The 14189-nt window shown below is 33.4% G+C and overlaps 1 protein-coding gene across 18 annotated transcripts in view; it reads left to right on the forward strand.

The window, feature by feature from the left end:
- Positions 1-14189, forward strand: part of LOC140040437 (uncharacterized) — a 159769-nt gene that overhangs the window by 81537 nt on the left and 64043 nt on the right. For 15 of the 18 annotated variants that reach the window (XM_072086364.1, XM_072086369.1, XM_072086374.1 and 12 more), the window contains 17 exons: positions 279-566; positions 735-4399; positions 4621-4697; positions 4884-5050; positions 5288-5344; positions 5473-5752; positions 5863-6037; positions 6141-7158; positions 7262-7402; positions 7499-7775; positions 7938-8154; positions 8310-8421; positions 10288-11874; positions 12414-12683; positions 12894-13157; positions 13375-13635; positions 13783-14049. In XM_072086364.1, coding sequence (XP_071942465.1) covers positions 279-566; positions 735-4399; positions 4621-4697; positions 4884-5050; positions 5288-5344; positions 5473-5752; positions 5863-6037; positions 6141-7158; positions 7262-7402; positions 7499-7775; positions 7938-8154; positions 8310-8421; positions 10288-11874; positions 12414-12683; positions 12894-13157; positions 13375-13635; positions 13783-14049 — 9123 coding nt within the window. Of the gene's footprint in view, positions 1-278; positions 567-734; positions 4400-4620; positions 4698-4883; positions 5051-5287; positions 5345-5472; positions 5753-5862; positions 6038-6140; positions 7159-7261; positions 7403-7498; positions 7776-7937; positions 8155-8309; positions 8422-9275; positions 9837-10287; positions 11875-12413; positions 12684-12893; positions 13158-13374; positions 13636-13782; positions 14050-14189 lie in introns of all 18 variants that reach the window. The other 3 variants (XM_072086376.1, XM_072086377.1, XM_072086368.1) reach the window with 3 other exon arrangements.

The raw sequence follows: 14189 nt of genomic DNA on the forward strand, positions 1-14189 counted from the left end.
TTTACTTATAATAAATGTCTTAACATGCTAATACCGACTTTATTTGTGTTTTTTATTTAATAACAGTAGCTGAATATTTCAACATACTTTTATATAAATGTACAATGATGAGCTTTTGATTTTCCAATGACCAAGATATGCAGTGACCTCATACAATGATAATTGATAGTTTTGAAGGCGTCATTGGTTGTTGTGATATTGAAAGCTCATATAATCATAACTCTTCCATGCATGAGTCCAATCACTATTCTTGACCATGCATGTTTCATTCAATATAGCTCCAACATTTACAAGGCCATTACATGACACGGATATTGCCGAGGGGGATAATGTAGAGATGGAGTGTTTAGTTGAAGGAGAACCACATCCAGAAATTGTATGGTACAAAGATGGTGAAGTGCTTAAAGAATCAGAACGACTAACACTTCATCACAGTGCTGAAGGTGCATGTAAACTTTATATAGAGAGCGCTGTACAGCAAGATGAAGCATTTATAATATGCTCCGCAATTAATCTGGATGGGTCAGCTACCACAAGCGCACAACTAACTGTCGACGTTTACAAAGGTTTGAAGCACAATACATACATTAGAATTAACATCAGATAATTCATTTTAACACATCAAATAGATTTAGCTGTCTTGCTGCCAATATCCCTTTGTTAACTTGTTTCAAATTATCTTTTGCAACATAATACATATATATATATATATATATACATTGTTATACCCACAGAAGCAACTGAGTTTATATCTGAAGAGTCTGAACAAAGAGTAGAAAAGGATGAACCAGATGCAATTCCTTCAGTTATAAGAATTCTTGAAGAAACGCCAGTCAGTACTCCTCCCGAGTTCTATTCGACTCCCCCTGAAAATATATTTATTGAGCCACAGCTTCAGCAGATTGTTCCAGAAAAGTTCTCGGCTGAGTCTATTGTTGTCGAAGAACAATATCCTGCTGTGGAGAAAGTTTATGAAATAACAGATACAACAGAGTTGGAGAAAAGACGTGAGGAAGAAGAAATAGTTAAAGTGGAAAAGTTTGAAAAACCAACACCATCAAAGGAGATCACTATTGTTGAAACAGTAGTTATTGAAAAGCCACTGTCAGTTGAGAAATCAACTGCTGCCGTTGAAGTAACTGAATCTCAAAGACCAGTAACACAAGAGGTAATAACACTTGTTGAGGAAATAACAGTTAAAGAAGCTGTTCCACTACAAAAAGATACTGCTAAAGTTGATATTACCAAAATTGTAAAACCAGTGGCTAAAGAAGCTGCTACCATTATTGACACAGTTGTGGTTAAAAAACCAACACCACCAGAGAAGGTTACTGCTAAGACTGACATCACTGAAACTGAAAAGCCAGTGACACAAGAAGTAGTAATGATCATTGATGGGGTCAAAGTTAAAGAAGCAGTACCATTAGAAAAGCATGTAGCTAATGTTGACATTACTAAACCTGCGAAACCAGTAATTGAAGAAATGCTCACATTCATTGACACCGTCATAGTTGAAACACCAAAACAAATGGAGGAAGTTTCTGCTAAACCACTCACAGTTGAAGTTGAAATACCAGTTACACAGGAAGTAATAACACTTGTCGATGGAGTCACTGTTAAGAAATCGCTGCCATTGGAACCAGATACTGCTACAGCAAACATTACAATATTGAAAAAACCAGTGTCTAAAGAAACTATTACTATTAGTGACACTCTTGTGGTAGAGAAACCAACACCAGTAGATGAGGTAACAGCTAAGCCTAAAATCACAAAAGTTGAAAGGCCAGTTACACAAGAGGTAGTAACACTTGTCGGTGAAGTCACAGATAAAGAAACTGTTCCATTGGAAAAGGATACTGCTAAAGTTGACATCACTGAAACTGTGAAACCAGTGGCTAAAAAAGCTGTTACCATCATTGACACAGTTGTTGTTGAAAAACCAACCAAAGTAGATGGGGTAACTGCTAAGGCTGACATCACTGAAGTTGAAAGACCAGTAACACAAAAAGTAATAACACTTGTTGATGAAGTCACAAATAAAAAAGCAGTTCCATTGGAAAAGGATACTGCTAAAGTTGACATCACTGAAACTTTGAAACCAGTGACTAAAAAATCTTTTACCATCATTGACACAGTTGTTGTTGGAAAACCAACCCAGGTAGATGAGATAACTGCTAAGGCTGACATCACTGAAGTTGAAAGGCCGGTAAAACAAGAAGTAATTACACTTTTTGATAAAGTCTCAGACAAAGAAACTGTTCCATTGGAAAAGGATACTGCTAAAGTTGACGTCACAGAATCTGTAAAAGCAGTGGCGAAAGAAGCTGTTACCATTATTGACACAGTTGTGGTTGAAAAACCCACACCAGCAGAGGAGGTCACTGCTATGGCCGACATCACTGAGGTTGAAAGACCAGTAACACAAGAAGAAATAACACTTGTTGACGAAGTCACAGATAAAAAAGCAGTTCCATTGGAAAAGGTTACTGCTAAAGTTGACATCACTAAAACTGTAAAACCAGTGGCGAAAGAAGCTGTTACCATTATTGACACAGTTGTTGTTGTTGAAAAACCAACCCAAGTAGATGAGGTAACTGCTAAGGCTGACATCACTGAAGTTGAAAGACCAGTAACACAAGAAGTAATAACACTTTTTGACAAAGTCACAGATAAAAAAGCAGTTCCATTAGAAAAGGATACTGCTAAAGTTGATATCACTGAAACTGTAAAACCAGTGGCGAAAGAAGCCGTTACAATTATTGACACAGTTGTGGTTGAAAAACCAACCCCAGTAGATGAGGTAACTGCTAAGGCTGACATCACTGAAGTCAAAAGACCAGTAACTCAAGAAGTAGTAACACTTGTTGATGAAGTCACAGATAAAAAAGCAGTTCCATTGGAAAAAGATACGGCTAAAGTTGACATCACTAAAACTGTAAAGCCAGTGGCGAAAGAAGCTGTTACCATTATTGACACAGTTGTTGTTGTTGAAAAACCAACCCAAGTAGATGAGGTAACTGCTAAGGCTGACATCACTGAAGTTGAAAGACCAGTAACACAAGAAGTAATAACACTTTTTGACAAAGTCACAGATAAAAAAGCAGTTCCATTAGAAAAGGATACTGCTAAAGTTGATATCACTGAAACTGTAAAACCAGTGGCGAAAGAAGCCGTTACAGTTATTGACACAGTTGTGGTTGAAAAACCAACCCCAGTAGATGAGGTAACTGCTAAGGCTGACATCACTGAAGTCAAAAGACCAGTAACTCAAGAAGTAGTAACACTTGTTGATGAAGTCACAGATAAAAAAGCAGTTCCATTGGAAAAAGATACGGCTAAAGTTGACATCACTAAAACTGTAAAGCCAGTGGCGAAACAAGCTATTACCATTATTGACACAGTTGTTGTTGAAAAACCAACCCAAGTAGATGAGCTAACTGCTAAGGCTGACATCACTGAAGTCAAAAGACCAGTAACTCAACAAGTAGTAACACTTGTTGATGAAGTCACAGATAAAAAAGCAGTTTCATTGGAAAAGGATACTGCTAAAGTTGACATCACCGAAACTGTGAAACCAGTGGTGAAAGAAGCTGTTGCCATTATTGACACAGTTGTTGTTGAAAAACCAACCCAAGTAGATGCGGTAACTGCTAAGGCTGACATCACTGAAGTTGAAAGACCAGTAACTCAAGAAGTAGTAACACTTGTTGATGAAGTCACAGATAAAAAAGCAGTTCCAATGGAAAAGGATACTGCTAAAGTTGACATCACTGAAACTGTGAAACCAGTGGCGAAAGAAGCTGTTACCATTATTGACACAGTTGTTGTTGAAAAACCAACCCAAGTAGATGAGGTAACTGCTAAGGCTGATATCACTGAAGTTGAAAGACCAGTAACTCAAGAAGTAGTAGCACTTGTTGATGAAGTCACAATTAAAAAAGCTGTTCCATTGGAAAAGGATAGTGCTAAAGTTGACATCACTAAAACTATAAAACCAGTGGCAAAAGAAGCTGTTACCATTATTGAAACGGTTGTGGTTGAAAAACCAACACCAGCAAAAGAGGTAACTGCTAAGACTGACATCACAGAAGTTGAAAGACCTGTAACACAAGAAGTAATAACACTTGTTGATGAAGTCACAGATAAAGAAGCAGTCCCATTGGAAAAGGATGCTGCTAAAGTTGACATCACCGAAACTGTGAAACCAGTGGCGAAAGAAGCTGTTACCATTATTGACACAGTTGTTGTTGAAAAAACAACCCCAGTAGATGAGGTAACCAAGATTGACATATCTGAAGTTGACAGGCCAATAACACAGGAACTCACTGTTAAAAAGGAACCAGTTACAGAAGAAGTAGCAACTATTCCAGCCAAAATTGTTGAACCATTTAAAGATAAGGTATAGCTATTGCAATTAATTACATAGTTGAATTCTGAGTAATATTGTTATGGTAAATTTCAATTATTATAATTATTCCGTTTTTCTATCTAATGGAATTTAATAAAACTATATAGATGATATAAATAGAATTTTGTAATGCACATTGATTTTAGTAGGATTGACGAATAATTCTAAAGATGATAAGGTAAGATTTAAATTAAAATTCTTTGAAATTGTAGGAAGTTGTTGATGGTGACTACGTCAAATTTACTAGCACTTTGAGTGGAACTCCTCGACCAACTGTCAACTGGTTTAGGTATTGTGCTTTTAATTTATGATTGATAATTCTGTATTTTTTATTAAATTCATTTATTTTAATTTATTTAATTGCTATTATAGGAGCTTATGGCTCTTTTAAAGTTAATGAGCTTCAGTTACTCGTTTGTGTCACTGAATAAATATTGTTATGACATGTAAATTAATCCAATATATACAACAACAGGAATGAGACTGAAATTCATACAGATGAGGATTATACTTTAATGTACGAAAATTACATCACATCACTTGAGATTCTTGATGCTATTCCAGAGGACTCTGGTGAGATTACTCTGAAGGCATTCAACATTGCAGGAGAAGATTCTTGCACAGCTAATCTTGTTGTGTCTGGTATAGTACCACTTATTATATTACTGTAATAAAACACAGGCTTTCTCCTGAAAGATATCCTGATAGGAATAGTTTTGGTAGTAAATTTATATAGCATTAAAATTACACAGTAAAATACTTTTTACACATAAACACACAGAATATGTATACAATAGTTAAAATACAGTATATAATAGTAAAAATATGAAATAAAGATATATATCAAGATTGTATTATATATTGTCATTGTTTTTACAGAAAAACTATTTCCTCCAACGTTTATTGATAAGCCAAGCGACCGTGAAGTAATGGAAGGTATTTAAGTAACTTTGATTCGTTTAGATATCTGCCGGACTGAATGATTCTGCGTATCAAATAGCTTGGAAATATTTTTTTCTTTTTACTGTTTCGACTAATTCAGTGTTGAATGATTTATATTACAGGGGATGACATTGAAATTCGCTTCAAAATTGATGGTAATCCGTATCCAAGCCTTTCCTGGGGCAAAGGATGGAAAAAAGTTGTCTCAAGTGAACAGTATACAGTAACTGTTGATAAAACTACATCAGAACATGTTCTAATTGTTCATGGAGCCAACATAACTGATGCAGGAAACTATATCTGTACATTAAGAAATTCTGAAGGAGAAACAAGGCATCGTGTCCACATGAAGGTCAATCCTAAACCGGTAGAGAAAATGTCATTTCTTCGTGCTTTAAAAAAGTAAGATTTGTTGTTATATTAAATGAATTGTTTACAAAATATATTAAGTTCTTATGAATTAATAATGTGTAATTAGTTTTATTATCATGCTTTCTCAATTAAAATTTCAGGAAACCAGAAGTAAAGAAAGAAAAAGTTGAAATTAATATCTTTGAACTTCTAAAGGAAGCTGAACCATCTGAGTATGTGGAGATTTTAAAGGAAAATGGTGTTGTTGACTCTAACGAAATTGCAGAACATGTGGAAAAAATGAAAAAACACAGAGAGAAAGAAGAAACTTTACAGGTATTTTGAGTTTAATTTAAATCTTGTATAAATATAATTGTTGATATGGAAGTAGTCGGTAACTTGATTGAATATTAAATTGTTATGTATCTTCTTTGTATAGGAATTTGTCCCAGAAGCTTCCAAGTCAGAAACTGTTCCAGAGGAGAAGCATGTCGGAGAACCGATTCATGTTGCAAAAGTTGAGGCTTCTATAAAACAAGATTCTTTTGAACAGGCACCAGCGGATACACCTGACAATCTTCAACCAAATGTTCTTGAAATTGGAAAATTACAGGATATTAATGATGTACAAATTTCCCAAGAGGAAATACTTCAACATGAGTCGATAGAATTGGAAGTTGAAGAAGAAGTAGAAGTGCCAGTTGTGATAGATGAACCAAAACAAGAGAGGGGAGAACCAGAAGAAGTATTTTTAGATGCACAATCAGAGATAGAAGAGAAAATAACGGTTGAAGATGAATTAGAGGAGTTAGTAGAAGCAATACCAGAAATTGAGAAAATCAACATTGATGTTTTAGAAGAAGAATTTGAAGTTACCAAACCAGAAATCAAAGAACAAATTGAATTTGAAGAACTAGGAGTAAAGATGGAGATGCCAGTGCAAGAGATTCATGATATGGTATCATCAATTATTATTGATGAAAAACCTGACCAAATGCTAAAGAAAGAAGTTGATGTTGTGAAACCTCATGTAGAAGAGCCAGAGAAGGTTGAGATATTTCGAACAAAAGCTCAAAAGCCAAAAGAAGAATCTGAGGAAATGAAAACAAAGCCTTTTGTTAAAAAAGAATTAGAACCTGAACATGCAATTATAGATTTGAGTAAGACTAAAACGCAAAAAGAGGAGGGTAAAGAAGTTAAGACAGTAACTCTTGGTAAAAAAGACAAAGAACCAGAGCACATGCTTGTTCAGTTAAAGAAAACACCAAAAGCCAAAGCTGAGAAAGTTGATACTGAATTTACTTTGCCTTCTAAGAAATCTGCAGTTGAGGAACCAGTCATTCCATTTAAAACAAAGGCATCAGAAGAACCTATTACTTTACCAAAGAAACAAGTAACTAGGGAAGTGCCTGAAAGTGTAGATGAACCCATTGTTGAACATTTTCCAAAAGCTATTGGTAAGTTTATTATTAAGATAAATAAGTTAAAATTTGGTATAATTGAGCAGTAATTTTAAATGTTTTACAACTTGTGTTGACTGTAACATATTATTCTTTGTAGAAAAAGTGATGCACATCACTGAAACAGAGGCAGTAGAAATACCAGCTATGACAGTTATTGAAACTGAAGCCACTGTAATCAAACCAAAAGCACAAGCTCCATTCTTTGAAATAAAACCACGTGCAAAGGACATAGAAGAGGGTATAGTTAACGTTTTAATTCAATTCTTTTATAATCATAATTCCTGATTTGTGCATCATTTTTTAATTATTTTTTTTATTTCATTTGTTTTTTTAGGTGAAAAAGTCGAATTGTACTTTAAAGTTCATGGATTCCCTATGCCTTCTATAGAACTTACCAAATCTAACAAAAAGGTTGAAAGTACTGATCACTGTGAAATTGTTATAAATGTAGATAAAGGTGAATGCTTAATTTCTATTAATGCCACGTTACCATCAGATGCCGGTCGGTATATCTGTAAGATAGCGAATGAAGCTGGAGAGACAAAACATGTGGTATCTTTAATGGTCCGAGAAAAACAAGTCAAGCAAACTTTCAAAGTACCACTCAAAAAGTAAGTACTGAACTCTACTCTTTTATCAGAGTATTACATTAAAACAAAAGGGCTGTTTTATGTGGATATCAAACAGTGCCAACTGTATGTATGTATGTACAACTATAATCAGTATAGTGAAATATAATGAGTATTCCAAATTCTATTATTTACCACTCATAGAGCTGCCTCTCCGAAAAAAGAGCAGGTGCCTAAGAAACGTGAACGAAGGGATTCTGATGAGATCCAAGCTGAAATTATTGAAGCTTTACTACGGGAGGCTAGCCCAGATGACTATGAAAGAATCTTGATGGAGCATGGAGTGTTTGACTTTCGTGCAATGCTTAAACATATCAAACGAGCACAAAGGACTGAGACAGTTGAAGACATTGACTGGGGAGTAAGTAATAATGTCTCATTTTACATGCTTTTTAAAAGAATTTGATGTTATTTACTGAAGCTATAAGTTTAATAATCAAATATTTCTATTTCTTATTTATAAATAATGTAGTTCATTAGCTAAAGTAAGATATAAATATATTTGCATTTCTAAAGAAATTACGTCACATTGAGGAATCTGTGACTGAAGTAACCCAACCAGCACTAGAGACGGCAGCTGTCACCTCTCCTACCATCTTACTTAGAAGTGAAATACCAAAATTACCAGGTAATTTATGAATATTTTAAAATTAAAACTTCAATTTTTTTAAAGTTTACCAGATTTTCAATTCTAAATAACTAGACTTCTCCCACGTTCTGTTCTGTAGTCTACTATTTCATGATTATTTAAAAAGGAACAAAATATTATATAAGTAAAAAATAATATTGAGGTGATTATTCAATAATGATCACACTAGAAACATTGAATTACTGTAATTGAATATATGTATATAGTATATATATTTATGTGAATGGTCACAGTGTTTTCTACTTATGCCTGTTCTCACTGTTTTGAAACTTTACGTTAATTTTGTACCATCAATAATGTGTCGTATTTATATACAACCTTAGATTGTGTGGTGTATATATTACGGTGGCATAGAAAATACCGACTCAACACATTGTTGTATAACAGTGTTGTACAGTAGTGTTATAAGTGAAAGAATACAAACTACATATGTTTCTAATGATCATGTTTGCGTTTTATCCCTAACAATTGTTTTAGCATATTTTGTATATACACACTAACAGTTTTGTAGAATTATGTGTTTCATCTACCTGAGTGTTTAGATTTTCTTCCTTTCTTTGTTTTTCTTTTGCAATGACTTTGATTTATTTGTTTTGTTAATTACTAATGGGCTGCACTGGGGAATACTGACTGACTTAAAAGCTAAGGTTACATGTCAATAATAATAGTAGAGATATTTGTTGGAAAATCCTCTTTTGTTACATTTACAAACACTTTGAAATAACCAAATGTTCCAGTCACTTGCATGTGAAGCCTAATGCACATCAAGATTTCTACTAGCGCATGCCAACCAAACGAGGTCATAGTTTCTGGCATTCTGTGTATATTTTCAGACGTAGAAATCGGCTCCACTGATGTATTAGATTCATACGTACCATCAGGATCAGGGATTCCAGAGTTTTTCAGTTATGTCTCAGAGGCTGATGCTAAAGCAGAGATTGTTGAAATAGAAATAAGAGAATGTAAAGAAGACATTAAACATGAAGAAGTAATTAAACCTGGTGAGGAAACTCCACTTGAAGACAGTCTTCAACAATTCATGTCAGCTGTAACTGAAGAAGATGTAGATGGTACATTTAAAATCGGAAGTAAAGTTAAAGCAGAGATTAAAGAAGAAGTTGAGATGTACAAAGAAGTGGAAGAAGCTGCCATCCAAATCGAAAAACAAGAAGATGTAGAAAGTGCATTTGAGTTTAAAAAGAGAAAACCAGTAGATGAGGTGAAAAGTGATGGAGTATTAAAACCAGACCATGTAGAAATAGATGAAGTAGAAAGTGCATTTAAATTAAGAAAAAAGGTAGAAGAGGAGGTGGAAATTCGTCCAAAGCTGATTTCAAAAGTCGCCCAAGAAGATGAAGGGGAAGGTACTTTTGTCCTTAAAAGAAAAGCAAAAGGTACATACATTTACAGAATTTTTACAAATTACAAAAACTTGTGACCAGGTGAAAATTTAAGGTAAGATTGAGTAAATGACAATGATAATATTGTTTGTTACTGGAAGTCATGTAAAAATAAATGTAAGTAAAAAATGCACATTGCTCTTTCAATAATCATATTGACAATAATTAATACACATAACACAAGTTCAACTGCACTCCATCCTTTTTATCACATCACATTTAATGAAAGCAAAGTCACTATTCTGTACACTGTTTGTATAAGTGCATCAATCCCAGTTATCAAAGATCACAGGCATCTGGGTACAATCTGTATTCTTTCACACTATTATTCACACTGTTATTTTTTCCTGAGAACATTCATCGTTTCGTCGCACCACCGAACACACTATTGCACCATGGCATTCTGAATGAAGTATTATACTTATATAAGGGCAACTCTTTTAAGATTTTGTAGATGATGCGACTTCTGAAGTTTCTGAAGACTCTACTAAAGAACAAAGTGAATCTCTGACCAATACATTTTCCATTGCTGCCATTCCAAAAAGTGATACATATTCAGATTCCAATATGAAACATGAAACAACAGTAGATAACCTTGATAAAAACACATTTTTAGCTGAAAACAATAAACATAGTTCATCTTCTGAAGAAGAGTGGATAAAAGTTCCATTACCTAGTTGGGGGATGGGTAGTTTTCCATATCAAAAACCTGGACATAAACTTGTCCGTGTTAAAAAAAAGAAGAAAAACAAACCATCAAATGAAGAAAATATTTCTGCTATATTTGATCAAGAGGAACATTGTGATGAGGGTAAAGATGATGAACTTTCTGAAAGAGTTGATGATTCAGTTGTACTTAATGAATCAGACCTAGACTCAGCAGAAGAATACCAATCAAATGAATATCAAAATAAAATACCACTGTCAAAAGATCAAGCTCAATCCGAACGAAATATGAAATCAAAGCTAGTTGATGGTAAACATGAGAGAACAGCAAGTAAAGACTTTTCAGACAATGATTCTATCCAAGATATCTTATCATTGATAGAAACAGATTTACAAGATGTTTTCGAACAGAGCACACAGACTGATATATCCATTATTGTAACTACAGACAGAGGGACTGATGCATTTAATGATTGTGTGGGCAAAATTAATGATATTTGTTCTGAAGATTTTGTCAGCAGTGAATTGTCTCCAAACGAACAGAATAAGTATATTATGCCTGATTCTGAAATATGTGCAAAAAAACCACATCACAAAGATTCCGAAAGTAACCATGCTAAAGACAAATGTACTGAAACTCTAACATATATTGAACATCCTAGTTATCTCGCAGGTGAAAATGACAAAGATACACAAACAATTGAATCATTTCCTGTCAACGATGTCAATCTGAGTAATGATGACATTGAATCAATTTTTTGTCACAGTACCAATACTGACACTTTTCTACCCGACATATTATGTCTTCCAAATTCCCCTACCAAAGTCGACCAAGTACCTTGTCAGCATGAAAACGACAAACAAGAAACTAGACAGAAAGAAGAGCCAGTCACGTTTGAGTATAGTAAGCCATATATGACTGATGTATTAATTCTAAAAAACGAAAGTGTTGCTGATCAACCCGTTGATATCGATAGAGATGAAAATATAGCAGCAAATGATAAATGTTCAGTTGAAGAATTTCCTACTAACCTGTCTGATAATGAAGCTGAAAATGGTAATGGAATAGGTCCTGATGAGTTACTAGTTCAAGCAGAAGACACGCCTAATGATGGATTTCATACTGAAAATGATGAATGTAAAGAAGAATATACTGGAAATTTGCATTCTACTTTTGGTGATACTATTGATAGTTGTGATTATGATAGTACTCATGAACAGAAAAATATAAGCAAAAATAAAGATATACATAATAATTTACCCACACTTCATCAAAAACATAATTCTCAACATAATATTATTGAGGAAGATGTTTTGCCTGAACCAATTCCAAAAGATGAGGGCATTTATGCAGTAATTGAATACGGTAATTAATCAAATTTTCTATTATTATTTGCGATGTTAGTTAAGGAAGCCGGATTTGTAGAATTATAACTTGTATGATGATGTCACAATATGAAAAAAAGGTAAGTTACCGCCCCACAATAGAGTAAAGGTGAATACTATTCGTTCTGAGCATAAAGGAATGCATTGAGAGCTTGCTTATGCGCTAGATAAGAATGAACTATTACTGTATTATTATTAAGAACCCAAATTACTAATTTCTGGCATTATGTGGTGGGTTGGTTAGTTCTACCTTATCCACTCAGTATTTTTAATTAAGTGCTCATTGGTTTCTTGTGAAATTTGACATGACATATTGTATCATTTTTTCATATGAACATCACTAACAATGTATCATCATTGCTTATGTTATATGTAATGTTTGTTTATCATTTGTTGTTTTTCTAAACGCTATAGTATATTTGTAACATATAGTAATTTACAACTTACCTTTCAGAGAGATATAACAGTCTTGTATTATACTATTTTTTAACGCATAATTTATTTTGATAAATAATTTAGAGCCTCCTGCAATCAAACGTCCATTGCGAGATATCAACGCAAAGGTGAATGACACAGTGACTTTAGAAGTCACTCTGTCTTCGGAAGCAGATGTTTCCAGTATCAAGTGGTTTAAAAACTCGCAAGAGATTATGTCTAGTCCTAACTATGAGATATCTCAGACTGGTACAACATTAACACTTCTCATAAAAGATATTAAACCAGATGATCAAGCTGACTATACAGTGGTTGTGGGAGATGTTAAATCAACAGCAACCATTAATATTGAACGTAAGGAACATTCCAATTCAGTTATTTAAAAAACAAAACAAACATTTTAATGTAAATACTTTAAAAGACACATTAAAATGTCTGCTAAAGTATTTATTTCTGTGTTATACAATGGTAAAAGTCAATTTTTTACCCAGGTGTATGTATGACTGTGAAATTGAATATTTAATGCACTTTTATTATTTTTGTTTATACATTTTTTTTGTTTAGCTTTGAACTTTACTTCTGAAATCAAAGATGTTAATATCACTGACATTCAGAAAGAGGCAGTGTTTGAAGCACAAGTGTCAGTTAGCACAGCAGATGTTGTCTGGTTAAAAGACAATAAACCTATTGTTGCCAGTTCTAAGTATGAAATGGTGATGTCAGGTGATACTAGAAAGCTTATTGTTAAAGACATGAGTCCAGAAGATGAAGGAGAGTATACATGTGTCGTAGGCAGTGTAAAATCTTCAGCCCATCTTAATATTGATTGTAAGTTAAGTTGTTTGAAATATGTATTGTTATTCATTCATTCATTCATTGTTTTTATTGTTAATGAAATCAACCAGCCTTTAGGATATTAATTTGAATTAAGTTTAAATCCAATATACAATGATCATAATTCTAAAATATTTATTACACTAACCAAATGTGTTGCATACCATTTTTTGTTTTGTTTAATTTTACTGTATTTATTATTTTTATTTAGTTACAAAGTTTACATCACAATTAAAAGATGTGACAGCTACCATATCAGAAGAAGCATCTTTCACTTGCGAAGTATCAAACCAAGAAGCGAGTGTGACATGGATGAAAAACAACAAAGAAATAACTGAAGATTCCAAACACTCTTTTGTTGTTAATGGGTGTCAGAGAAAGTTGATAGTCAAAGACCTTGATATGAATGACTCAGCTGGATATTCATGTGTGTTTAAAAACCAAACATCGGCAGCAAATTTGACAGTTAAAGGTTTGTTAAAATTATAATGTGATTCAATTTATTATCCAACTATGAATTCTATAATGATTTTATAAACTTTATACATATTGAAGTTTGTAAGGTTATTTTGTAAGATTTGCATCAATATTATTATAAAGAAGTGTTCTTTTTATATAGCACCTCCTGTACTTTTCACAAGTGAATTGAAACCTGTGGAGATAAATGAATGTGAAGATGCTTGCTTTACTTGCAACGTTTCTGATGAAAATGCAGAAATAAAATGGTTTAAAGATGGAGAGGAAATAAGTTCAAATGATAAATTTGAATTTATCACTAAAGACAATGAGCGCATTTTGGTTGTCCACAATGTTTCCTTTGATGACGAAGCAGATTACACCTGTAAAACAACAGACAGTGAATCTACTGCAGAACTTATTGTTGAAGGTAATACCAATTAATTAAAATTAAAAAGGTTTTTGGTACACAAAAATAGATGTTTTAAAGTATCGAGTTGTTCCCTCATCTATGAAGTAGTATATTCAATTGCTAAATCGTTCCACATTCAGTTTGTTGATTACTTACCT

This window comes from Antedon mediterranea, chromosome 2 (assembly GCF_964355755.1).
Source record: "Antedon mediterranea chromosome 2, ecAntMedi1.1, whole genome shotgun sequence".
NCBI lineage: Eukaryota > Metazoa > Echinodermata > Crinoidea > Comatulida > Antedonidae > Antedon > Antedon mediterranea.